At 55.3% G+C, this 25263-nt stretch overlaps 9 protein-coding genes across 9 annotated transcripts; 4 read left to right on the top strand and 5 right to left on the bottom strand.

Moving 5' to 3' along the window:
- Positions 1–240: 240 nt before the first annotated feature.
- On the top strand, positions 241–2345 carry B0H18DRAFT_990765 (uncharacterized protein). Its single transcript, XM_048045016.1, has 6 exons — positions 241–344; positions 396–424; positions 480–691; positions 745–846; positions 904–1897; positions 1946–2345. The coding sequence occupies exons 1-5, from the start codon at positions 342–344 to the stop codon at positions 1860–1862; spliced, it is 1305 nt and encodes a 434-aa protein (XP_047896516.1). The 5' UTR covers positions 241–341; the 3' UTR covers positions 1863–1897; positions 1946–2345.
- Positions 2346–4447: 2102 nt separating this feature from the next.
- On the bottom strand, positions 4448–5710 carry B0H18DRAFT_102209 (ubiquitin-conjugating enzyme/RWD-like protein). The gene is made up of 9 exons (XM_048029571.1): positions 5685–5710; positions 5549–5636; positions 5419–5495; positions 5259–5363; positions 5171–5191; positions 5019–5111; positions 4947–4957; positions 4840–4891; positions 4448–4787 (listed from the first exon to the last, which is right to left on the bottom strand). The coding sequence occupies exons 2-9, from the start codon at positions 5613–5615 to the stop codon at positions 4749–4751; spliced, it is 465 nt and encodes a 154-aa protein (XP_047896515.1). The 5' UTR covers positions 5616–5636; positions 5685–5710; the 3' UTR covers positions 4448–4748.
- A 392-nt stretch (positions 5711–6102) lies between these two features.
- On the top strand, positions 6103–7534 carry B0H18DRAFT_1116429 (uncharacterized protein; the record flags this gene model as incomplete). Its single annotated transcript, XM_048033429.1, has 7 exons — positions 6103–6166; positions 6231–6391; positions 6449–6511; positions 6566–6643; positions 6745–6884; positions 6908–6985; positions 7039–7534. The coding sequence occupies 7 exons, from the start codon at positions 6103–6105 to the stop codon at positions 7532–7534; spliced, it is 1080 nt and encodes a 359-aa protein (XP_047896514.1).
- A 1200-nt stretch (positions 7535–8734) lies between these two features.
- B0H18DRAFT_1116428 (uncharacterized protein) lies at positions 8735–10269 on the top strand (the record flags this gene model as incomplete). Its single annotated transcript, XM_048033428.1, has 2 exons — positions 8735–9191; positions 9230–10269. 2 exons carry the CDS (start codon positions 8735–8737, stop codon positions 10267–10269), a joined length of 1497 nt encoding a protein of 498 aa, XP_047896513.1.
- A 1376-nt stretch (positions 10270–11645) lies between these two features.
- Positions 11646–13105, bottom strand: B0H18DRAFT_102100 (uncharacterized protein). The gene is made up of 5 exons (XM_048029514.1): positions 12978–13105; positions 12859–12920; positions 12653–12799; positions 11716–12596; positions 11646–11660 (listed from the first exon to the last, which is right to left on the bottom strand). The coding sequence occupies exons 3-4, from the start codon at positions 12670–12672 to the stop codon at positions 11813–11815; spliced, it is 804 nt and encodes a 267-aa protein (XP_047896512.1). The 5' UTR covers positions 12673–12799; positions 12859–12920; positions 12978–13105; the 3' UTR covers positions 11646–11660; positions 11716–11812.
- Positions 13106–13154: 49 nt separating this feature from the next.
- On the bottom strand, positions 13155–14673 carry B0H18DRAFT_990736 (porphobilinogen deaminase). The gene is made up of 3 exons (XM_048045015.1): positions 14098–14673; positions 14025–14035; positions 13155–13974 (listed from the first exon to the last, which is right to left on the bottom strand). Exons 1-3 carry the CDS (start codon positions 14575–14577, stop codon positions 13413–13415), a joined length of 1053 nt encoding a protein of 350 aa, XP_047896511.1. The 5' UTR covers positions 14578–14673; the 3' UTR covers positions 13155–13412.
- A 121-nt stretch (positions 14674–14794) lies between these two features.
- Positions 14795–15964, bottom strand: B0H18DRAFT_990729 (HIRA-interacting protein 5). Its single transcript, XM_048045014.1, has 3 exons — positions 15731–15964; positions 15111–15682; positions 14795–15059 (listed from the first exon to the last, which is right to left on the bottom strand). The coding sequence occupies exons 1-3, from the start codon at positions 15936–15938 to the stop codon at positions 14958–14960; spliced, it is 882 nt and encodes a 293-aa protein (XP_047896510.1). The 5' UTR covers positions 15939–15964; the 3' UTR covers positions 14795–14957.
- A 391-nt stretch (positions 15965–16355) lies between these two features.
- On the top strand, positions 16356–17908 carry B0H18DRAFT_952777 (histidine phosphatase superfamily; the record flags this gene model as incomplete). The annotated part of the gene is made up of 5 exons (XM_048042146.1): positions 16356–16532; positions 16591–16599; positions 16652–17008; positions 17063–17367; positions 17425–17908. The coding sequence occupies 5 exons, from the start codon at positions 16356–16358 to the stop codon at positions 17906–17908; spliced, it is 1332 nt and encodes a 443-aa protein (XP_047896509.1).
- Positions 17909–22313: 4405 nt separating this feature from the next.
- B0H18DRAFT_1208943 (uncharacterized protein) lies at positions 22314–24528 on the bottom strand (the record flags this gene model as incomplete). Its single annotated transcript, XM_048036295.1, has 20 exons — positions 22314–22519; positions 22586–22699; positions 22757–22781; positions 22840–22900; positions 22957–22984; positions 23039–23098; positions 23159–23259; positions 23324–23372; positions 23425–23440; positions 23493–23504; positions 23581–23605; positions 23660–23703; positions 23753–23778; positions 23836–23861; positions 23917–23934; positions 23984–23993; positions 24052–24113; positions 24164–24268; positions 24328–24406; positions 24458–24528. 20 exons carry the CDS (start codon positions 24526–24528, stop codon positions 22426–22428), a joined length of 1026 nt encoding a protein of 341 aa, XP_047896508.1. The 3' UTR covers positions 22314–22425.
- Between the last annotated feature and the right edge of the window lie 735 nt (positions 24529–25263).

The following is a 25263-nucleotide window of genomic DNA, read 5'->3' as shown; positions in this document are numbered from 1 at the left end:
ACAGCGAACCCTTCAACGTCTCCGCATATCAAAGCATATTTTGGCAGCACCTCGCGGGTCCTCAGCGCCAGGCGACTCTCACCAACTCTCGGTGCACGATTGGCCCTGGCAGGTTGCCCGCGGGATGTTGATTGTCACAGGTGTGTCACATGTCACGGATCTTGCCGCATTTGTGGCGCCTGTGACGCGCGAGGCGTGACCGCGTACCTCGTCAGTCCCGAGAGGACCCGGGAAACCGCTCTGATCATGCTTCCAGCGTCCCGCTCAGATACTTATTGAAGGTCGATCCTTCCTAGGCTTGTTTCGTCCGTCCACTTGCGCCAGAAGAGCGCAACTAGATCATGGTGAGCACCGCGTTTAGGCTATGTTATAACCGACTTATGTAGGGCTACCAGGTTTTCGTGAATGATCAGAAGTTTGCATGGTAAGCCCAATTTCAATCGTCTATAACCTTGTTATAATCGCCGACGACCTCAAAGTGAATCGTGCATCAAAGGCCATCGCTCCTCATCATGCCAGCACACCGACCGACCTCTCTTCGAGATCAAGAAGAAAGGACGGCCAGTCTCTCAATGCGAAAGATGTAGGGAGCTACGGAAGACGAAGCGAATGCACAACAAATGCACTTGCGCCTGTGCATCGTCCGCAGAATCTCAACAGCCTCAGGTTGCTAGTTCTTCACCGAGCAAGTGTGCGTACACATGGCCCCGACTGTCCTCCCTCGTTAATTCTTGAACTGTGTAGCACGTCGATTCAAGCCCATCGCTCCTGCGCTACCCAATGGTCTCAAGAGCTTGCTGCCCGAACTAGCAGACAGTACGTCGATAGTGGGACCTAGCTCTGACGGTTTGTCTACATTGCCCTGCGCAGGAACGGACTCATTTACTATCTCCATACCCGTAGACAGTTCTTCAAGCTCGTGCGACTGCGGTGCCCCCGGTTGTCTCTGTCTCAAGGCGGCTATGCACCCATATAGCGCTGACACGTCGATACGCCCAGACCAGCGTCCTCAGAACGGGCTCGCCGCTCTGGCGGCAGCTGCAGATATCCATTCTAGGCATGAACATCTTTCCGTCGGCAACGAAATCAGCCCTTCCCTAGTGGCATTCGCTGTCGGCGATAGTGCGCCAGGGCACGGAAAGCATCATTGCGCGACATTGGCCACCGGTCAACCGCCAAAACACCTCTCCGGCCATCTCTCACCCGAGCAGTGCTCGCTGCAGCGAAAACGGCGCAGATCCAGCTCCAATGAGGCAAACTCGTCTACGCATATACATTCGCACACAGAAGAAAGCCTAGAACTTCCTCCCATTCGCTATTCTGGCACGCCGGACGGTCGACCAGGTGGAACATTTGCTGTTCCTGTCTTTCCGCCCATCCCACCTCTGCGCGAGATCACCTCATTAGCTGGATCCGAATGCTGCTGCGGTGTCGAATGTACATGCCCGGGGTGTGTCCAGCACCGAGGTCGTGGCCACGCGTCGAAGGACTTTCACGATTGCGCGGACGGGTGCGGGACGTGCGTGGACAACGAGAACGGGGTAGCGCTGCCATCCCCGCGCGCAGGCTCGTCTTCTAGCCTTAAACCTGGGTCGAGTGCACAGCCGAATTTCATCGACGCGTTTTTCGCCCGTGCTGCCGCTCTCCCGCTCCCACCTGCTACGCGCACGGCGGGTTTGGACGCGATGAACGTGACGATTTATCCTACGACGTTGTTCAGAGGCGATGCGAAGGAGCGCGAGGAACGCGTCGCAGCGTTTGGACTCGTCTCGCTTCCTCCACTTGAATGTGGATGTGCCGGGGGTTGTGGATGCCCCGCAGGGCGGTGTGGTTGTGGTGAGGGTTGCGGCGGGTGTTGCTGACCCCGCCAACACCGGTACCTCGGGAGTATCTCCAGGTGCGTCGTATCTTGTGCGCACTGCTTAGGTACTGAATGCCTCCGTAGTCTGGTTTACTGGTGTGCTCGGCGACGATCACCTTCTATTTTCTTTGGGACACGACACTGATTTGGCCTTCGGAGAGCCGAGTGTATTATTATCATTTACTTGTGTGTTGCTCTTGCTCTGACCACGATGTTGTGCTTGTATGTCAAGTCATCTGCTAAATACCCGAGCTTTCGAGTGATGTAGCCATGCAGTCGCCACCGGCCGATGTGGTATTTGACTGGGTGCGTTCCACACATGAAGCCTGCCCTGGTAGGTCAGCGGAGCTATCGATAATGCGTCCGAATGCGATCATTCGCGCGGTCACACGTCCGACCCTGACTCACACTACTGGTACCAGAACATAGTGATAGGCATGACAACTTCGGGCCCGATCCACGCGTACAGACTGGCGACTGTAGGCGCTATAGATAAGTGGGACCAATACCAAGTTGCGTATACCATCGAACAACAGCCCCCCGTCTCCCCGTGGTCATAATGGAGACACAGCTGACTGACAATGTGAAGTGCGTGTTCCATGTACGTGATTTCAATGTTTCAGCTTTCCAGGGATAGATCGCGTTTTGTGCTCATGACCTTGCTTTGTATAGAACAAGGCACTGATACAAACTCGAACCACCGTTCGACCTGGCAGCCGGAGCAATCTTCTTCTTCGCAGCAGTCCGGTGGTCTTGTAGAGACCTTCATCAGGGTCCGGCGCCCGTTGCTCGATAAGGACTATGCATGCGGGGCCTTCTCCCTGGTTGATGTGCAAGAGCCTCGTACGCTCCATTTTACGCAACCCCTAGTGCGTGCGCTTGAGTGGGGTGTTCCAGAATATTTGAGAGAACGGACTGTGCTGACGCTCGTGCGCAAGTGGCCGGTTTTCGACGAAGAGTTCCAAGGCCAATGCGGTGTTTGGCAGTGATGTCGAAAACGACGCTGTGTATGAAGGCATAGATGTATCGCGAGCCGTCCGACAGTGTTTGCAGTTCAACACGCGCGAGCTGTCCATTCTCGCTTACGGGCAGACGGGCACTGGCAAGACGTTCAGCACGACCGCTTTGGAAGGTGGATCTTCAACATTTTCCTCGGCTTCGTCTCATCTCTATCTCGGCCACAGATAGAGTCGTCCAGCAAGTCTGGACGGAGGTAGATCAGAGTGGACAATACGCTGTCTACATCGAGGCGTTCGAGATCAGAGGCAATTCCGCCTTCGATTTATTGTCTGACCCACCGCTCGCTCCTGTAAAGATCATTGTCACCGGCGCGAGCGAAGTGCAGTATGGTGGCCTGAGCAGACACGAGGCTCCTTCGCTAGCCGTCCTGCTGGACCTCATCGGCCGAGCGAAGCAGCTACGCCTGACCAGAAGCACTTTCAAGAACAGTACTAGCAGCAGGTGAGTGCCAGTACAGTGAGCATGCAGGCCGCATATAAACATTAAGCAGGTCGCACTCCATAATCCGTCTGCACATCTGTTCTAAGGACAACAACTCGAGGAGGTCGCATTCCAATGTTGTGGACCTTGCAGGTTCGTACTCACCTCGCAACACTTCTTCACCATCCTAACGATACGAAAGGATCCGAGCGATCGAGCCTCCTCGTCCAAAACGACATGGCCACAATGAAGGAGTCCATCGAGAGTAAGTGACGATAGATTAGTATTTAGTAACTGACACTGGAACTCACTGTCCACAGCGAACAAGTCCCTGTCGGTCCTCAAAGACTGCGTCCGCGCCGTGTTGTCCGCAGACTCGCACAACCCGTGGCGAGGAAGCAGGCCAACAAGCTGTTGATCCTGGCCTGCGTCAGTCCCAGTCTGCTGGACGTCGAAGATACTGTGGGTGCGCTGCGATACGTCGCTGTATTCCAAGTAGGTCTGCTTGAGATGTATGCGGGGAACCTAGTTGACGGATCTGATGTAGCTCGGAGACCTGGTACAATACAGCGAATTGAAGGGCGTTACTAGGACCGTCCTCGATGAACCCATCACAGAATGGGATCACGACCAAACGATTGTGAGTGTCAGAATTCCCGTCGGCGTCCGGTCCTTACGTTGAAACGTGGCGTGCCCAGTACTACATCAAGCGCAACTGGTGCAAGCTGACACCCGTCCTCCACCGTCTCCTCTCGACCCCATCGTCGAACATGGCTGATCTGCTCCCCCTTGTCAGTCGCAGAGCTATCGCACCTCTGTGCCACTTCAACTCCCGAGGAAGCGAGCGGCATTCAGCCTGCACCCGACGCTCGCGCCGTGGCACAGGCGAAGAGCTGGGTCGCCACCTACAAGGTGAAGATGGACGCGCTGGTGCAGAGGGCGCAGACGCTACAGCAAGGAACGGGAGGAGCGGGGACGTCGGCGGGCTTTGCTAGGGTTGCGTTAGATGCACTGAGCGGGAGGGATTTCATGGCTGGCGAGACTGGGTCCATGACGAGGGTGGATGCCAAGGGACGTGTGTTGCATAACTCGAAGTTGAGATAGGCTTGGATCGCGATGATTAATAGGCGGACGGACTGAGAGGGCCGTTGAATGTCGTCAACATACACTAGAAATCCCGACAAGGAGCAAATACAATTACTGAACAGACGGGCGTGTGGTCAAGGTACATGCGCATTCGCGAGTCTCAAAGGTGTGTCTATGTCCAGCAGCTGCGATACAAAGCATCAGTGTAAAAAATGTTGTACAATCTCGACTGGAATCCCAGAAGCCCATTAGATAGTTATACACTGGACATGATGGTATCAGCCACGCGCCCTACGACGGGAAAACCAGACTTACGTGTCGTCTACACAACGTTGGCCAGTCTGTCAGTTGTGGAACACCTCTATAGTAAGAAATACATACCATCATACTCGAAGCGAGTCTATCACGAGATCATGAGTTCTGGAACATGGTTGTGAAGGGATCGCACGAACCTTCTTCGGATTATCGGGGGCGTGTCGGACGTATCGATCGTTTCCAGGAGGTCTAAGGACATGATGAGATCTGACGCTGCCGGACGTCGGTACAGGCAAATACTCACAGCTCCTTCTTCTGCACACCGTCCAGTGTAGAATTCAGCTGCTGTCTATACACTGGGAATCGTGGCACTAACCTTGCAGGATGCCAGCATGCTCTGCAGGGTCACGCAGACGGCAACAACGCTCAGCACAGGTGACCACTCGTTACCCAGAATGGAGGCACATATCTAATGACGCAGGGATAACGTCAAACACAAAGATCGTCAACATATTGAGAGGAACTTACGTGTCCATTGGTGTATACATGCTATGAGCGCAGCGGCGTATATAAGCACGAGGCGCATCTACCGGACTTCAGGACGTTGGCGACTTACTGGGTGCATCGGGGATTTCCACTTGTCATCTACCACAAATTGGACTGCTGGCGACGAAATCGGATATTGGTTGTCGAACCGGAACCTGAGGCAGAATACCTCGCCCTGCGATGTACATCATGAGTGCGATGTTTCCGGGTGGCGAGGAGAAGAGACTCACCGCAAAGACAGTATCACCGAGAACCTCCAGAGACAGGAACCATTCCTCAAAGTTATCGGCACTCAACAGGTTAATACCTGTTTCCCTGTTTGTCAGTCTATACCGAAAGGCAGGTCGCGCGAGGACGCACCTACTGGCGTTCCTTGATTCTTGAGATCTGCGAGCTCCTTCTGTAAGCGACGCGTGGAAACAGCCATTCGTCAAACTATGAAAGTAGGCTAGCTTCTTCAATATTTCCTTAGCTGCGATATGAATGTGGCACTTACTATACGGAAGACGACGAAATGGAGGTGTGAAGCTCGAGGGCGCTGCGAAGCGCCGTGATAGTCGGACCGTCGCGGTCTCGCCACAACGCACACAAGACCAAACAACCCGCAGGTATATGAAGCCGCGCGCCCACTCCCTGTTCTCTTCAACAATGTCATTTCCCGTCTCCGCCTTAGAGTCACTTGCTTCTCGCTTGTCTTAGGACCCAGGAGATATGCAGGCGCTCGCGGGGACGCAGAACGACTCTCGGGGTGCTCATTGTTGGCTGGTGTAACCCTCCACCACCTTGCGACATAAGCCGCGAGGAACAGTTTTTCCGATGCTTTTTGCTACGTCTGGTATACTACTGGTGTCTACCCGTACTACACCTCAATGCGAATCTTAACTGTGGAGCATCACCCATTGCACCTATTACGAATGTATCCTTGCGCACGGAAGGAGCGCAGTCTTCCCACCCAATGGATCTATCACCCGCTGATGGGTTTGTGTTATCCCATGCCCATGGAGAAAGTCGCTTGACCACTGGTATGGGCACAACCCCGCAGGCGCATCCTCCACTGAGGGCGGTCTTGTCATCGACCTCAGCCGCTACTTCAAACACGCCCGCGTCGACCCTGAGCGAAAAATTGGCTATGTTGGCGGCGGACCGATCTGGGAGAACGTCGACAAGGCCACAATTGAGCATGGCCGCGGTATGGTCAACCACGTATGTCTCACTACTTTCCGCACAGTGTGACTAGGCGTTCACTGATGCCTGACATAGATTGGCGCAGCTGGGCAGAGGCTATCCCTGTGTTACGGACTCACCCTCGGCAACGTCCTCGAAGTAAGTCCCATTCAGCTTGGCACTGCATGTATCCTCATGTGCATGTGTCCCTAGGCCACCGTTGTTCTCGCTGATGGATTGGTCGTAAAGGCGAGCAAGTCAAAGAACAACGATCTATTATGGGCATTCGCGGTGGCGGGTCCAACTTCATAGTCGTCTCTGAGTCCGTTTTCCAGCTCCACGACCAGCCCCAAACCGTCTTCGCCAGCGTCACAATCTCTGACCGTAGTTAGCTCAAGGCGCTGACTGAGGTCACTTCCAGTGTGGGGTGGTGGGACGACCCGGGCAACAAGTCCCCGCAGATCCAGACAGCGGTTGTCGGGCCCAACGGCAAGCCTGTCATGCTCGTCATCTTCTTCTATAACGGCCCGAGGTGGAGGGCCGAGCATTCTACAGGAAGCTCTTTGACATCGGTCCCATCGATGATCAAGTGAGGGAAATCCCATATGAGGTCGCCAACGCGCTGCAGGTGCCGTTCTTGCAGTCCCTTGTTGCCCGTATGGCCATTCATCTGACGTGCCTCACAGAACCCGGTCGCATATCACGGTCATGGTGTCTATTAGCAAAGTGTTGCGCATTGCAAGCCCGAATACCGTGCTCAAGGCGTTAGACCGTGTCGCCGAGCTCATCGCCAGGCCTGGCCCGAACCCGATGGTCCCGTTTGAGTGCTTCCCGCTCCACCAGATCACTGCCAAACACAGCGAGGAAACCCCGTTCCGCCACGTCGCCGCCCCGTTCATGCTCGTCAACGCGCTTTGGGTCGAGGATACGCCGGAAAACTTGAAGCGCGGTCGCGAGATGGTGTACGAGCTCATTGGCCTTATCAAGAGATCAAACCCGCAGCTCTCCGTGGAGCAGCAGGCCGGGTACGCAAATCAAGACGATGAAACGGTGTCAAAGGACGCCGCGGACAAGGCGAGGCTCGTGTTTGGCAAGCACTATGCGCACCTGCAGGAGGTCAAAAAGAAGTACGACCCCGACCAGGTTTACCACCAGTGGGTCCCCATCATACCCGCTCCGTAGATACAATCATCAAGATGTTATGTCGTATTTTCGACTGCTAATCTAGGCTCACGCATCAGTCACGAGCCTGAGTCTTACAGACTCGTCGTCAAGCCCGTCGATCTGGTGAGCAGAAAGCACAGGTCTATAAACACGCCGTCAACCGTAGAGCTTGAAGCTTGGTCCGTCATTCTGGCTGTTGAGATCACTCCGTCGCGCAGTACTAGTACCTCACAGGGACCTGACGTGTAGTTTGCGACAGAAGACAGAAACACCACGACGGAATGCTAGTATGCTCAACCTGAAAGTGACACCAATAGATGATTTCTTGTCCCGGTAGCAGCTCGCATGGGGGGCACTGAAGGTTTTCAGCAGCTCACACAGATTGCCGGCTTAGGCCGCTAGGCGCAGTTCTTTCACCGTGACGTTCCAAATCCCTCGATGGAGGTACGCTGAAGTCTGGTGGGTGGGCCGTGTCGGAGGCCAGCAGGGCGTGTCCCGGGTGTCCGTTCATTTGGAGACCGAGTTCGCGTCCTTGTTTAGAGAACTACGTGCAAGATGCCTGATAAGCGGTCAGAAGAGGACATCTTGGTTATTGGCCATGTCGACGGTGGACGAAGTCTGTACCGCGTGTTGGAACCGGTCAAGAATGCAATTTGTGATTGAATCGGACAAGCAGTACGAGATTTCGACTGTATATGCTTTGTTGCCTGCAGTCACCGTGCAGTGGATGTCCTTCGGATCTTCTATCCACCGTTCTGTGTGCACATGACTGGATCGTGGGCAATCGGCGCGTCCATCATGAGCATGCCTACCTCGTGTGGAGATGCAGCGCTCGTTCTTCATATCTATGGGTAGGAGTTCCACACCCACTCAGCTGCAGCGACCAACCATCGCTGACCAGTGTCCGGTACGACGTCGCTTCTAGGTAAGACTTCGCTAGCTTCGTCTCGCGCGAGTATATACCACGCTTACACTACCGATAGCAAGCATGGTATATACCCTACGAGACTTCGAGCAGGAGATGAGCCGCAGGTCGACCGTTGGGCTGGTAGATGTCCTCCGAACGAAGTTATATCAGGGAAGTCGACCATTTGGTATGTCGGCCGTTGCACCTGCGTCGATTCTACTGAAGCCTGTCATTCAGCCCACAACTGGTGAGAATTTCGCGTAAATCTGACTGTAAAGCATCTGTTGAGTTTAGAGCATGGATAGGACGCTATGGTGCGAAAGGAGCTTCTGTCGACTATCATGTTGTTGGTAGAGGGCCCGAACGCACGGGTCCTCGTTAACCACAAGCTTCCCACAGAGATCCTCACATTGATCTTCCATTATGTCCGTCTTCAGCCTCGCAAACGGGATACACCTGGGACGAGCATCTGGGACCCTGTAGTCGTGCGGATAGACTGGCTCGTTCGAGCGTCGCACGTCTGTCGCCATTGGCGCGCTATCATCGTCGATACACCTGCGCTCTGGGATAGGATCGATGATTCGCGAAGACGTCTAGATCAAGTACGCGTCCCGGCCGAGAGGGCTGGCATAATGCCGCTCACGCTCACGATTACACGCGAACCCACCCGCCCTATGAACGCGCTCCTCCAAAGCAACAAGCCAATAAAGGAGATACGGTACGACGGGATCACCATCGAGCTTTCTAAAAATACTTGCAGCAGCCCGCGTATTTTCTTGAGAGCCTCAGTCTCACCGGGACACTAGGCATGACGACGACCGAGCCAAGCCAAGTTTACTCCGTAGTATTTCGAGGGCACACTCCAAGCTTGCGTCGCCTCTCTCTCGACTCCCTTAATTGGATTCCCACACTCCAAACGTCGACACTCACGCACCTCTACCTCGCAGATTGCTGCGGGAAGAACTCTATACAGATGATACTGCCTTTGTTGGCTGCGAGCCCAAGCCTGACAGACCTGGTGTTGGTGGACAGCCTTGTTGATCACGATGTCCTCGAATCTCCGCAGTGCAATGCGCTAGTGCGCCTCCGCCATTTGCGAAGACTAGTGCTGAAGCACATGTCGAGCGCGGGTGTCAAACGCTTCATCTCACACATACGTCTGGACCCGGAGACGTGCGTGCGATTGATCAATGTTCTACCTCTCGACGGCGACCTCTTGGACCAGCTGTCTAGGCTGCCGTTGGTAGCCGGCGTAACCAAGCTCCTGATCAAGGGATCAGGAATACGGCGCACCGTAATTTGCGAAGGACAATCTACTGGTATATTCATCGACAACTTTACCTCGGTGGATGAGGAGTGGGGCACCGCCCTGCCACGGATGCTCGCAATGGACCAGCTCCGCGAGCTCCACGTAGTCCTACGGGATAGCCCCGCGCTATTCGCCAGCACCCCGACGGCGCTGTTCGACTTCCTACACAGGGCACCGGCTCTTGAACACCTCTACGTGGACACGCAAGGGCTTGCGAGCCTGCTCGACGCACTCGAGTGCTGCGGATCCAAACCGCCAAAGCTGGCGTGCCCGAACCTCGTGCTGCACGTCCAGATGCCCTGCCGCGGGCCTGGGTCGGACAGCACGTCTCTGATACAGTCTTTCGCGACTAGACAGACGAATCTGGGCATTCGCTATCTAGTCGCGGAATACTGCCCCGGATGTGGGGCTGGGGCGCGGCGTCGACCGTGGTTTTCGAGGGAGATTCAGGTCAATTTCGAGTCGGTGACCTCGATTTCCAATCCTCGACTAGGGCGTGACTGGCGGATGTTGCGCGTGGACTGGCCGGCGTGTTGAAGCCGATATCACGCGGGTGGTCAATACACGGTATGGTTCCTTGCAATCCGTCGTCTTTTTTCACGGTCACTCAATTGTCGCTCGGTACGCATCTGACAGGAGACGACGAGCAGCACCGTCAATAGTGGTTGCTAATGGTCTATCTGTTTCTATCGTGTCAGTATGTCAAGAGGGTTATGATGGCACTGCTCACTGATCCCCGTTTCTCGCAATGGCATTCATAATACGCGCCATCGTGTCGTCTACTCGCGCTTTGTGTGGTCCTCTTGAGTCATTCTGTAGATACGTACAGTACTGTATTATACTGCTCCTTCGGCCTTTCATCAGTGGTCGCTGTTTCTTGTACCGCACCTCACTTGCACCTCACTGATACTTATTGTACCCGTTAACGACTCTACGCCATATAATTAGCTGTTCGTGGTGATCATGAGCTTGCGAAACACATGTGTCCATTTGACATGCAGTGCCCGAATACAATTTGATGCACCCAGTATCGACGAAAGCCTGTTTCAGAACAATCGAATGCCTGTCTGGGAGCGCACAACATCCGTATCGCCGTCCGTCCAATTCTTCAATTTCAGAGAAGTGATCATGTGTACATAATACAAGCATAAGTGGGCACCAATTCTTTCCCCGACCTATCAACCCGCGTTGCGGCTGTGGGGAAATTCTGTACGTTAAGAACGCACAACAAATTAGTAGAGCGGCCTAATATTGATCGTTGTATACGCACGAACTCCATGCGACGATACGAGCCACTGTGCAGGGTTGCAAGGATGTCAATCCGTGCTGCCTCGAGGACCCTCGGCCCCCTTCTCAGCGGTGTTCCGCTGTTCAGCTCGCATACTGTGATGGTGTACCCTTTGCATGTCCTGCTTCCAGCTGGCGTATTCTTGGAAGTTATGCACAGTGCTCCAAAGGACACTCAGCTTTCCTTTGCAATTTTATAAAGTCCACCGTACTACATACCTCAATATATCTCGTCCCTGTGAGAGTGGCATGTTCCGCTTGACGAGCTCGTCCAACCGATTGCACCGTTCTTGTAGAGCTGAACCTATCCCAGTAAGCTCATTGCCAGTCGTCCAAGTGATGTTATCGTCGTAAATGCCTATACAGATGCCACGCGACGCCACAGTACCGGAGAAGCGCTTCTCCTGCAATATACTGTCCAATCGCGCCAGGACATCCTCCTCCTCCATTGTCGTCAACATTCCGTCCAAGACATCGGTCATCTGGTCTGTCTGAAACGTCAACACAACGCACATGGCCTGGAAGTGTTTCGAGGTGATGTGAGACAGGATATGCGGGATCCAGGGCCATGCTACGAATGGGTGGTACAAGTAGATTTCCAAGCGCCTCAGATTGTTGTGATGTGAAAGGTTGTAATGTCGCTCTGTATACAGGAAACAATCAGTGAAGTGGCTTAAGAGAGAGAACTGAGAACACTTTCTGACTATGGCGCCGGCATCAATTGTACCATCACCAACAGAAGAACTGGGATACATATGAAGCTCAATCGTTTCTACCGATGTGGCACTGGCATCTAGCAAAGTCTGGCTTCTGCTGGCGCCGAGGAAGGATCCAACTCCTCGTCGACCCCAATTTCGAGATTGGGCACTCGAGAAGCCCGGCTGATCCGCACAAAGAGGTCTTCGACTGCTGGTGCAACCCATCGCACGTCGAGATGCTCCAGATTTGCACAGTTCAGTGGGAGGGAGGCCGGGGACTCGACTTGTTTCTGCAAGCAGTCAACATCGTAGCACCATAGATTCCTAAGCCGCGGGAGTGCTGAAACAAGGTGCGACAACTGGGCGACGCTCGACAAGGTGACATTGGAGAGGTCTACACTGTCGATGAGGCTGAACACGCCTAGGAAGCCGATGTCCTCCATCCGGACCGAGCCGGTGGTCCACTCTGCATCTTGTATACCGATCCTCGACAACTTCGGAGCCTTGCCCGCGAGCATAGCGGCAAACGTCCCCAGGTGCCGGATCGGTTGACGCTTCCCGGGAGAACCACCCGATATGACGACCTGCTGGATGACCTCGCGGAGGCGAGGTTTTGCGTGGAGTGTCTTGGAGAGCGAGAGGACGTCCTTCCGGTCCCGTAGATAGACGCGTTGACGAAGATGGTACCACGTCAAGTAGTACCAGTCTTGGCATACGAGCGCGCAGGACGTGAGGGTGGTCAGATGTGGCTCGCCCTTCATTATGAAACGATAAACGAGGTTGACTCCCGTTGCTACGTGGTCGATGATCCGTTCACAGACCTCCACAGGAAGCCGCGGGATCGAAGGTCCGTGAACGCCCTCGGACGTTGCGGCTGTACTGTAGTCCCCATACATAAACCATAACGTTACTCGCGGCGGGACAGTGACGCTTACATCGATTCGACTCTGTCCATTCCGTTGACGTGGGATGTGTGCCACGGCGACGTAATCGCGCTCAGGCTGTCGCACCAATGAAAGTCTCCTGCAGGTCTGGTTGCGTGGCGACAGCGGACTCGGACCCTCGATCATGGAAACAGGTTACTAAAAGCATTGTCTCAAGACCGCGGCTCTCCAACAACAAGCATAGTGCGATAACCCACTGCTCACTGACTACCAGACAAACCAAGATGCGCCGTCTTGGTCGTCGGCGGTACGCGCGCTACTAGAAATGAAACCGAGATGTCAGTAAAAATATTGGTTGGCAAAAGGGGAGACGTGCCTCGTGGGGACTTTCAATGGCTTTTGGTGCGCTTTGCAAAAATTCGAAGCTGGACGAGGGGGAGAGCCTAGGGACAGTGAAGGCAATTTCTGGCAATCTTGAGTGATGTGCATCGATGTCACGGTACATGCTATGTAGCGCTCGCTCGCCAACGCGTCCGAGTCGACGCTCCGTATCCGCTTCAAGTTCACAGTATCTTGACTTCTCGTTTGCTATACTAACTAGAACTGCGGGCACCGGCGGAGACGCAGAAGGAGCTTAAAGGTCATCTTGCGCCGGTACCATTCTTGGTTGGCGCATACTTCCCATGCTCTGCAACCTACTAGAACCGCTTGCAGCATCTCGTCAACAATATTGTACATCTTTTGTCTACATCTGTCCCTATATTCCGTAGTACAGACGTCTTTCACACTTCGCGCAATAGCAATGAATAAGTTACACCGCGGCGGTAGCACTCTCCGCCGCCTCGCTCAATTGGATCTTTTTGTCGCGGTCCTCCTTGATATCAGCCAGGATCTCTCGTGCCCCAGTCTCAATCAGCACTTTCGCCAACTGCTTCCCTATCTCCTCCGCCTCCTCCACCGACCTCACCTCCCGCTCAATGGTATGCTCGACATGTTTCGCGCCATCCAGCGAAGTGACACAGCCCGTGAGCACCAACACCCCTCCCCTCTCGCCCTCCTTCTCCCTCAGCTCCGTATGCACGCCGACGGGGACGCTGCACCCGCCCTCGAGCACCCGCAGACACGCGCGCTCCGCGCGACACGCCCACTCCGTCGGCCAGTGCGTGATGCCCGCGCAGAGGGCGCGGGACGCCTCGTCGTCCGTGCGGATCTCGATCGCGAGTGCGCCTTGGGAGACGGCGTGCAGGAGCGTTGGGGGCCCGAGGTTGGCGGTGATGCGCGGGCCCCAGCCGAGCCGGACCATGCCTGCACGGGCGAGGATGATGGCGTCGAAGGGCCCGTCCGGCGCGTCGAGCTTGGCCATGCGGGTGTTCCTTGGAGACATAAACATGCATCGAGAGAGCACAGCACGAAGTGTACGTACAGGTTGCCGCGCTGTAGATGGGCAGCGTACGGAGTGTAGTCATGGGTAGTCTCGCATAGGATAGACGACTCACGACATCCTTGAACACGAAACGGGGGAACCGCCGCTTCAGCTGGGCGACCCGCCGCACGCTGCTCGTGCCCACCACGCTCCCGTCGGGCAGGTCCTCCAGGCTCGTCCATGGCTTCCCCTTCTTCACGATCAGGCAGTCCACCGGGTCCTCCCTCCGCATCACCCCCGCGATCTCGCACCCTGGCGGGAGCTCCGTCGGGACGTCCTTGAAGCTGTGCACGAGCATGTCGACCTCGCCCGCGAGCAGTGCGACCTCGAGTTCCTTCGTCCAGAGGGCCTTCCCGCCCAGTAAGTACAGCGCCTGCGACTGGTTCTTGTCCCCGCCGGTGGACATAAACGCCGTCTCGAACTCGGTGTCCGGGTGCGTCGCGGAGAAGGCGTCGCGGGCGATGTTCGTCTGGATCTTGGCGAGCTCGGAGGCCCGCGAGGCGAGCGTGAACTTGCGCGGGGTGCCCGTCGAGACGGAGGCGGGATTGGTCATGGTGGTCAGACGAAGAGTGTACTAGTACTGTGCAACGGCCGCTACATACTCATGATTATTGAGCGACTGCAATTTGCTCAATTGGGCGATCAACTCGGATTCAAGTCGAGATCGACGCTCCCGTCGGCCTGATCGCCGATCCAACTGCCCGGTGTCGTACACAAGTCTTACACACTAGCTCGGGTTCGCAGGGAGGCCGAACATTCAACGGAACAGCGATGCTCAAATCATCTAGCATCCAATATACAATTAAATCGAGAATATGCTACAACTACATAGATGGCCGTCGGACTAGTCTGGTCCGTTGGTTTAAACGGACATGTATTGTGACATTCTGAGTCCATGTCAATCGCTGCCTCATCCACCAATACGAGAGGGACTTACGGCGAGTCCTTCTTGGCTTCGTCGGGGTGCTCCCGAGAGATCCGCTGTTCCAGCTTCTGGAACTCGCTGAGGGCGATCTCTTCCTCTAGGTCCAGGACCTGACGAACAACATCAATGGCCGACGCAGTACAATGAGGCGCCAAACTTACCTGCTCAACACCCTTTACCTCCGGGATGTAGTGCATGAGCATCCGCTCGATGCCGCTTTTGAGCGTCACCGTGCTCGAGTCGCACCCCCTGCAGCTGCCCTTCAACTTCACCCGCACGTACCCATCGTCCGTAAACCCGCGGAACTCAATGTCACCGCCGTCCTCCATGATAGCCGGCCTGACCCTCGTCTCGAGCAGCTCTTTGATCATCGCCACCGTCTCCGAGTCCGTGTCGAGGATGCGCGTGTCCTGCGGACCCGCCGCCTCCCTGTCCTCCACGGACCGGAACAGTGGCTGGCCCGAGGAGAAGAACTCCATGAGGATGGAGTAGATTTCGGGCTTGATGACGGACCATTGCGTTTCGGTGTCCTTTCCGACAGTGACGAAGTCCGGGCCGTAGAAGGCGCTCTTGACACCGTCGATGCCCATGAGGCGGATAGCGAGTGGCGACTTGAGCGCAGACTTGATATCGAGGAACTCGGCGGTGCCTTCGTCCATGACAGGTACACCAGGGATGAACTTCAGCGAATCCTCGTTAGGCGTTGTCTCGGTTTGGATGAACATTGAACGATCTGCGGGACGTGAGCTTCTCAGCACGCAGAGGCAGAAGAATGGCTCACATTGTGATGGACGCTCCATGCTGTGCGTCTGCCTCGCGGGGTGGGTTGCAGAGTATGTCGCCAACGTGAGGCCATGGTGCAGGTGAGTCGAGCACGTCGCTGATACCGCGAAGTGCCTCCACGCTGGGCGCGGCACTGCGTGTGCTTTCGCGCGATGTCTGAAAACAGACTTGGACGTTTGCGACAGTGGCCGTAGCGAGGAAGACATGGTGGTTGTGCTGCAAGAGATGAGTCGACGCTGAGTCGTAAGCAGACTGGCAGCGACTCGGAGCAGGACGCTTCACGTGACTCGTTAGCGAAGGACGCTGGCGCGTTGGGTCGTCGGTGACATCACTCGTTCGCTCGCTGTCTTACCCCGCAACATGCTGCCAATCAGCGCGGTTACAAAAGTCAGCCCGCCGGCCTCTCCTCCCTGTCCTCTTTTCCCCTCTTCCCCCTTTCTTCACTGTCATAGGTGACGGAGATGGATGAAAAGCAGCCTCTGATGGTGGAGGTGTGTCTGCCCGTGTATGACCCAGCCGTGGAGAAGTCGTTGGCGGGGAGTGGGCAGCGACGCGAAAAATCCGCGAAGGGGCGCTGGTGGGGACGCGGTGACCTCGCGTGGAAATGGATCCTTGGACTCTGTATGGTCTTCGTCTGGTACAACGTCCTTGTCAACTTCAGTCCTCCCCTGAGACCACAGCTCACGCGGGACGCTGGCGTTGACATACCGATCCGCATACAACGTTTCTGGGGCCAGTACTCGCCTTACTATCCCGCCGGCGAATACGTACCAGCACCGACAGGTTGTAATGTCACTCAGGTGAGCATTCGTTGGCGACATTGCGAGATTTTGTACCATTACTGATCTCACATGAAAGGTCAACATCGTACGTGCACTTTGATGTGACTATATGCGCTTGTTTATGGAATATCAATCAGCTACATCGTCACGGCGCACGATACCCCTCGCATTCCGACGCTCCCGGGTACATGGCAGCGGTCGCGAAGCTGCTCGAAGCGAACAAGTACAAAGTGCCCGAGCTCGAGTTCCTCAAAGACTACGAGTACGTCCTGGACGAGGACCATCTGCTCCCGCTCGGCGCGGAGCAGAGCTGGGAGTCCGGCATCGAGGCATACGAGCGGTATACAAGGTTAGTCAGGAGTGCCAGCGACATCTTCGTGCGGGCCTCAGACCAGGAGCGTGTCGTCGACACGGCGGGCAACTGGACGCAAGGATTTGCCGACAGCAGTCATGGGAAGGTCAAGCCTGTAGTGGACCTGCTCCTGTCAGAGAAGGTACGTGGTAGCTGCACGCTACCTCGCTGTATCTAACTCTGACAAACGAGCTAGGTGAATGACACACTGGACAACAATTGCCCGAACGCATCCGAGGCGGAGGAAGAGATGGCGACCTGGTTGCACCAGTTCGCGCCGCCGATCGCGAAGCGCCTGAGAAAGGCCGCACCCGGCGCGAACGTATCCGAGGACGATACCTTCGGCTTGATGGCGATGTGCCCCTTCGAGAGCATCGCAAACGCTAACGCCGAACCACATCTCAAGAAGAATGCACATAGCAAGTTCTGCAACTTGTTCGCGGAAGACGAGTGGCCTGCGTTTGAGTACCACGGAGACATAGAGAAGTACTACAAGACTGGGTATGTCGATTCCCTTACCGTTACGCATGTTGTTCATGCTCACATACATGCATTCAGTCCTGGCAACTCTCTCGGCCCCGTCCAAGGCATCGGCTATGTCAACGAACTCCTCGCCCGCCTGACCGACTCGCCCGTACAGGACCGCACACAGCACAATGCCTCGCTGCCCTTCCCGCTACACAAGCGACTCTACGCAGACTTCACGCACGAGAACCTCATGGTCGCCGTATACGCCGCGATCGGCTTGTTCAACGTTGAGGAGGGAGAGGCGCCGAACCCGCGGAAGATACCCAAGCACTGGGAGCACAGGGTGTGGCGCGCGAGCAGGATGGTGCCGTTCTCGGCCAGGATGGTCGTGGAGAGGCTAGAGTGCGGGCGTGTGCGGGCTGAGGACGAGGAGGAAGAGGGGTGGGTGATTCTGGCAGGTGACGCTGGGGCTGAGGAGACGGAGACAGAGACGTTCGTGAGGATCTTCGTGAACGACGCGCTGCAGCCCCTCGAGTTCTGCGGCGCGAAGACGCGCGGGGGATGTGCCGGCTAGATGCGTTCGTGAAGAGCCAGGGATACGCGCGGAGGAACGGAGACGGAGACTTCGAGAAGTGTTATAACTGACAACTGAACGACGTGCATGTTGTCGGTGATTCCAAGTGGTTCACTGCGAACACTTGCTAGAGAGGGATACATACGCGGTACGCATCCTTGTTGATACCTATGTATGTTGCTTTTGCTAGGAATACACGAATACCCTGATGCTATTGTATTATTTCGAGATTTAGTACTACCTTTATTAGTGTGTAGCCGTATGTTTTTGGGTCTGTCTGCAAATCGTGGAATCGTGCAAGGTTTTACAGACGGGTCCTCCTCGGTGTCCGTTTAGCTCCTACGATGAAGTGGTGCGGCCCAATATCAAAGCTCAAAGCGTCGTCCGCGAGAAAGTCTCAGAGCATTCAATCTATTCGACGTATTTGCGGTTTCCCACTCATCACGCTGTCGTAATCAAAGGTCTATGCGTCGTCTACCGGTCATACATGTCTGTTGCTGCGTTGCTTATGGGTGTCACAAAAATCTATGCGCTCGCTGACTCTTCAATTACGCTGTCGGTCTTTTTCCCCTCTTCCCCCTGTTCGCGCGCCAGATCCGACTCGCGACGGGCCTTCCTATCCCCCAGTCCATATCCGATCTGTCGGACGACCAGCCAGGCGGGGAATAAGGAGACGGCCCACATGCCAAAGTTCAAGTACACCCCGCCGACCGAGGCAAAAATGGGTATACTGTTCAGCCCGTACTGCGAATCAAACGCGTCAGTTCGGGGTCTCGTGGCGAGGGACCGATGTGTGCATGACTTACACTAACAGCCTGAGCGGCCGACTCGGTGCCTCGAAGCAGCCCGGCGATGCGTACGACCTCAGCATCGCTGTCGGCGAGGTTGCCGACGACGAAGTACCTACGCTGGCGTCAGCCCCGTCTCCAAGTCTGTGAGGCGTTCGCTTACAGATACAAATACTGGACCTGGAAGCCGATGACGAGGAACAGGAAGAGCCCGAAACCTCTGCCAAAGCCCGCGTCGACCCAGTCGTACGTCGGCTGCGTTCTCCGAAACTCAGTGACGAGGATCGTCGCCCAGAGCCACCACGCGCCCTGCAGGCCGAAGACGGTGAAGAAGGCCCAGCGGGCGCGCGTGTGCAGCCTGAGCTTCGTGTGATCGAGGAAGGCGCCCAGCAGATTGCCCGCGATCATGGCGACGATGCCGGAGACGAACGAGCCGAGGGCGCGCACGCGCACGCTGAACCAGAGGGACTGGTAGGTATATGTGACGGCCTCGGAGTAGACGGCTTGCGCAATAAGGGGGACGATGAGCAAGAAGTTCTTGCTGAAGAAGAGCTTCGCCGTGTCCTTCAGCTCCGCGATGCTACCGTTCGTGATCTTCAGCCGGACGGGGACGCCGTCCTTCCGCTGCACTTGCTCCGGGTTGTTCAGCAAGAGACCCGCGAACGGCCCCAGAGCTTGCAGCGCGATGAACACGAGGTACACCGTGTACGAGACGCTGCCGGCCTCGTTTCTCTTCGAGTTGATTCCGAGGTTGATGGCGCCTCCGAGGATCTGCCCGCCAACCCGGAAGCTGAGCCAAAGCCCCAAGAAGCGGCCCTGGTTGTACGGCTCGGGGTACGCCAACGCAATCGCTGCCTCCGACATCCAGAACACGCCTGCCGACAAGCCGCAGAGAGCGGCTCCGAAGAGGACGAACCATTCGGTGCCATACCTGTTGTTGGTGTACAGCCCGGCGGCGTATGGTGCGTATCCCATCGTGCCTACGATGAGCGTCCATTTGATCCCGATCGCTTTGACCACGATACTTGAGAGGGTGCAGGTGACGACCATAAGGCAGAACGTGAGCGCGTTACCCGTGTTGACCAGGTATGGTTTTTGCGCCCCTCCCGCTCCGAGAGAGTTCATAGCACCCCAGATGCCCGGAGCCAGCAGGTTGCAGACTCCGAGGATGACGGCGTTATAGATCGTCGAGCGGTACCATTTCGCTGCCATTCATTAATTCATTATGAGCGATCGCGAGATCTGCCATGACATGAATACGCTTACGCTTCACCACCACTTTGGCGTCTGCGCTGTCGACCTCGATGTCCGTGGCGTTCAAGTCCTCTTTGAAATCTGCCATCGCTGGGTCCGTGATCGAGGTGCTGTCTCGGTCAGTGCAGGGTTTTGCAAACCCGGTCAGGCTTAAAGGCAATCGTGCAAACCTTCCGCAAGCGCCGTAAAGAGCCACAGGCGCTCATCTCATATCGCGTCAGATTGCTTCTGTATGTCCTTCGCGGCTCAACGAACATGGCTATGATGATGGCGGGTCACATTCGCTTGGCGGGCTCATACTACAGGTACATTCAACAGTCAGTCCATACACAGCGACCATCCGGGAGGGCTCTTACCTCAGATGTTCAGAGGACCACGGATATTGAACCGTTTCCCAGCGGCATCTGCATTCTCACTACGAGGCCTCCGTTGGTTATCTGTGGAACTCTGAAGTGACATCAAAGGGGAGCTTGTGAGAGTATTGTGAAAGTAGATAGACGCGCGCTGGCGTGACGTCGAAACAAATCGCAACCCAGGCCCAGCGCTTCCATCACTGAAGCTCGGGATTGTGTCAAGATGTCGATTCCACCCCACAGACCGGCCGTGATAGGCAATTCTGTAGGCGGGTCGCCCGGACGCCCGAAAGGAATGCAGGTCAATGATGAATTGCGCACCTTCTTCAAACCTTGCTGTTGGTTTTTTTGAACCAGCCTGAGGGCCGCTGTAAGATCGACACATGGAGTATGCTCCGCAGTAAGGCAGCAGAGACTGGGTAGGGTGCATTGTGACTATACTGCGTTATCGGACGCGAGGCCAATGACTCCGTTTTTGAGGAACCAATTAGCGATGACGTCCAGGCAACTCGGGCAAGACGGACCATGCGGAGCCGCACGCCCAGACAGGTAGATCACAACCAATTGCAAACATAATGGACCCGCTTCATGGGCAAGCCGAGCGCGAGGGCGAGCTCCCATACAGCGAACTGCAAGATCGACGGGGCCTAACGACTGTGTTAGCCGGAAAGAGAACTGATATTGAGTCGTCGCACCGAGTAATGATGGGTAGTCGGAGTCTTCCGCTTAGAGCTACGACTCCACATAGTGAATGAACCACCCAGCTGTTCTCTCTACCATATGGCCAATCTTTTGCGCGTATTCGTCACGCAGAGGACCCTGCCCTCCACGATAGCTAGCAGATTTGATTGACGTCTTCGTAGTGGATCCGCCAGAGGCTCCTGACTGCGTTCACGGGTGCGCCTTGCGTGTCCGATGAAAGCCGGCATGGGCTCCGTGCGCATGGCCAGTCGATCTCCACCTTCCTCCGTGTTTGGTTCTGAATCCAAGCTGATGCTGCTGCTCGTCAGAGGGGCGTCCACGCTCTGAAGTCAGCAAATTGAAGCACGGCATTGAGGGGAAGCGCGGTACGTATGGCAAACTGGTTGAATTAGTCAACGCTGGAATCGCCAAGATGCTGCGTAGTTTGAGGAAGAGCTCGTGCGTCTCGCACGGAGATGCGGTTACGGCGGTCGAGTACCACATATGACCTAAGGACGAGGGTTAGACATGCCATGCACCGGTACGAGTGACTTGCCCCATCCCTCGATCCCTCACCAATAAATCCCGCGTCGTTCGTGAATGCTTGTGAGCAAGGCTAGGTGGGTTCCGGATTTCAGAACGGGGGATTTGAAGATCATCATTTCCCTAGTACTCTGACATGGAGCTTCATTGAGCTTCAGAGCAAGAGAACTGCGGCCCTATTGTATCAATCAACACTTGGCCAATTGCGAGGGAATTGGCGTGAATGGCCACGAGGCAATGTGCAACAAGGAGCGGACGGGTGGGGAGAAGAGCAATGATGGGCCACCAAGCTTTGGCATTGGGAGAGCGTTCATTCCTCGGAAGAGATGTGTCGCTTTCGCTGCAAGTGCTCACCGCGTAAAGTTATATTTCAAAGCCGTTTGAGGCGAAGCTCACCGCGTAGTTGACCGTCTCATCCAATATGGCCGTGCACAAGGACTCTGACGATCGGACGGAGCGAGGCTCGAGCATATGCGGCTAACATACAGCGCATACAATTCAGTGATCAGACCTGAGTGGGAGCTGAGAGAAAGACGTCGGGCCACGGCATACAACCACTCCTTATGCTTTGGCCCTGGCAGTACTCGAGTAGATCAGGTCAAGAGTAGACCAAGAGCATCGGTCACTGACACTCCCCGATTCGGAGTCGCCCGACGCCCGTCGTGAAGAAGGATCACGTGCCATGGGGTGCGGCTTAGAGCTTAAAGCTTAAATTGCCCTATATCTGGTCGAATTCTCACCGGGGCATTCGTCTGTTGCAGGCCATTACAGGCGAGAAAGCTAACGAGCGAGATGGAATGTATTCGTACTTTGGATACAATGGTGTCTCTGGAAACGCGCTATCAAATACAAGACTGAAATACCTGGCCTACGGCAGCTAGTGCACGATGACAACGTCTCAGCCTATCCGCTGCACGACCTCCGTGGTGAGCATGATAGATGATGTGCCAGTGCCAGACACAGGCGTGGTAGGCTGCTCTTGGTACATATACCTAAGGGAGCGGTATGAGAATTTGAGCACATAGCGCCGCATCGGCTAGGTTAAGGCGACACGTTACCGAGAATACATCCGCGGTGCTCTAGCACCTTCGAGCTGCATGTCGGACGTATAGTGTTCTCCTGTAGAGCGATACATGTCTAAACTGGGCTGATTGGAAGATCGGGCGTTTATCCTGGAGCCCTCGGGTTAGTACGTGGTTTCGTCGAGAGTAGGCGCTTCCGGAACGTACACAGCAAGCGTCGATACGATGTACACTGCGGCAGAATGAGTCGACCCGTGAGATTGGGATGCGACGCGCGATGGATCACATACCCCTCGTCCCCGGGAAGGCAAAAAGGGACCAGTAAAAGCCGCCCGAGCGGTACGACGCGAACTGAGATGCCCTTCGTTATCTTCTGGCTGATGCGCAAATGCACGGAGTGTCCTCACCAAGATGGCTTGAAGGCTCTGCAGGACCCTACGATCTCGACGTCAACCGGTTCCGCGTGACTCTACATGCATCGCTACTCACGCAGTAAGGACGCCACGGTTGATGATATAGACAGTCAGCTTTCGGAGGATTGACGATGTCCTACAGACGATGCTCAGCCGATCTTCATCGAGTTACCCAAAACTAACTCTATGCACTCACCGTTTGAACGCACTTCTCTCACGCCGCAGTATGAGTGACAGCGCGACGGTAATATAGATGTCGGCGATGGCGGCGAGCAGTGGCTGTACGAAGGATGCAGTCTGGGCGAAACAGAAGGTGTCAGTGCGTTTGACAGGATAAGAATTGCGGCAAGAAGAATCATACCTTGGCTTTCGTGCTCATGAAGACGTCGGGAAGCTCGGGGTGCTCAATGCTGCGGGATTTTGGTCAATGGGCGCGACGACATTCTTGTGCTGGTCACAAACATCAAGCGGGTATCCACTATGAGAGAAATTAATGGCATTCAAGTCGCAATTCGTATCGGCGCACTCACGGATGCCGAACGCTGCATGCGCGAGTGATACGAGAGCATTCATCAGGCCCGATTGTCAGTGTACGTACGGAATCAAACAAGTACTGACCGTATGACAGCAGGGACAACACGGTCTACATGCGCTGTTCATTCAGTACGTAGGTGTAATGTACGAGACCGTGACTTACCACGACTGCCGCGAGAGGCAATCCGAACCAGCGCTCTCCGACGACTAAGTTGCGTATTAGCACACAGACCAGTGGACGTGCACATGGACGTACGCTTCCAGATAGTGAATATATAATACCTGGGGGTGTCTCAGCTCATGCACTCACGGCTGCATCTAAGCTCATGGAGGACTCACATCTGCACGATGACGACGATGGTAGCCTAAAGGCGCGACGGTGATTTTGAGAGGCAGACGCACGATATCATGAGCACTCACTGCAAGAAACCATTCGATCTATCGCTTGTCAGCTTTACGATTGAGCACTTCATCGCACACTACTCACAGGTCCAGCACTATTAACCCAGCAGAATCAGCTCCGACGCCTTGACCTTTAGGATCATTTCTACATACATCGGCATCACTGTGAGAGCTGATGGGTTCCCGTGCCCTCGGAGCAGGAACTCCCACATTGTCTGTCAGAGAAGTTGAGTGAAAGCCAAGTAAAGACGTACAATCCACGTACGTCAACATGTGTTACTGTCGTAGCGGTGTCGAGAGCCCTAACGACGTCCCAGGTTAGATGCGTGAACGCCACGTCCGTCAGAAATGAAACTACAACCATAACAGACTAATCTGCGCAGACCATGTTAGGCGAGCCTCTCAGTAGTAGTACACCATGGGACTTACGAAGAGCTTCATTTTTGCTCGGTCCTCCGGGTACTGCGAGAAATAATACAACACCTGAGCACACGTACAACCATATAAACTTCAAAAATCAATAGTCAGCGTGAGCCGTGGAATAGGTCGGACGGCGCACATTACAGCAAAGACCATGCCGATGAAGAAACACCCGACGGTGCTATCCAGGTGAAGGTTGGGTCCCGTCATGGCGGCACTGAGAGACGGTGCTCAGATCCTTGCGACCGACGTTTTATGCCTAAACCGCGCGAAGCGGATCGCCCATGCATGGAACAAGGATCACGATTCCGGGGATTTGTTCACAAAGGACGATCGTTCTAACGCCACGGATGAGTATTCTGCATGTCGATCTAAGAAGGCGTTGAGTGGCAAACCTTCTCGAAAACACGTACACAGTCACACTGCGGCGCCGAACCATTTCTGCGTCTAACTTCGCTGTGGGGCCTCGGTAGCAATACGCATGTGACAAGGTGTTGTCGTTGTAGCGCGAAACAGTGGTTGCTCCGATCTTAGGGTACAACCCGACGATGACAGCAACCTCAGTCGAAAAGCAATCAGGTGTGGGTCGTAGTTATTTTGCACTGCAGCGAAGCATTCCTAGTCGAAAGTGGTGCGTTAAGATATCAGCGCCAGCATCCTCTCGTCCGTTTCTTGGACTTACGAGGCCCCTCCCTCCTGTCCCCAAACCTTTGAGCCGTCCCCGCTGGCATGCACGTCGGCGGCCGAGGCGCGAGATTGGAGAAGTTGGATTAGAAGCGTGGCGCTATGCGGGGAAGACTTGTCGCATCAGGCAATCCCGAATCCCGATCTTGGAACTTTGGGCGGGCGCCCGATGCCCGATCGCGTACGGGTTCGCTGTGCGACGTTGTTTACCCGAAGGCCGATGCACTCGGCCACAGACAACCTCCTCCTCGCGCACAAAAA

This window comes from Fomitopsis serialis (genome assembly GCF_022376445.1).
Source record: "Fomitopsis serialis strain Sig1Antser10 chromosome Unknown B0H18scaffold_14, whole genome shotgun sequence".
In the NCBI taxonomy this organism is placed as follows: domain Eukaryota; kingdom Fungi; phylum Basidiomycota; class Agaricomycetes; order Polyporales; family Fomitopsidaceae; genus Fomitopsis; species Fomitopsis serialis.
Note: the sequence above shows the minus strand (reverse complement) of the source record. Positions and strands in the feature narration are given on the sequence as shown.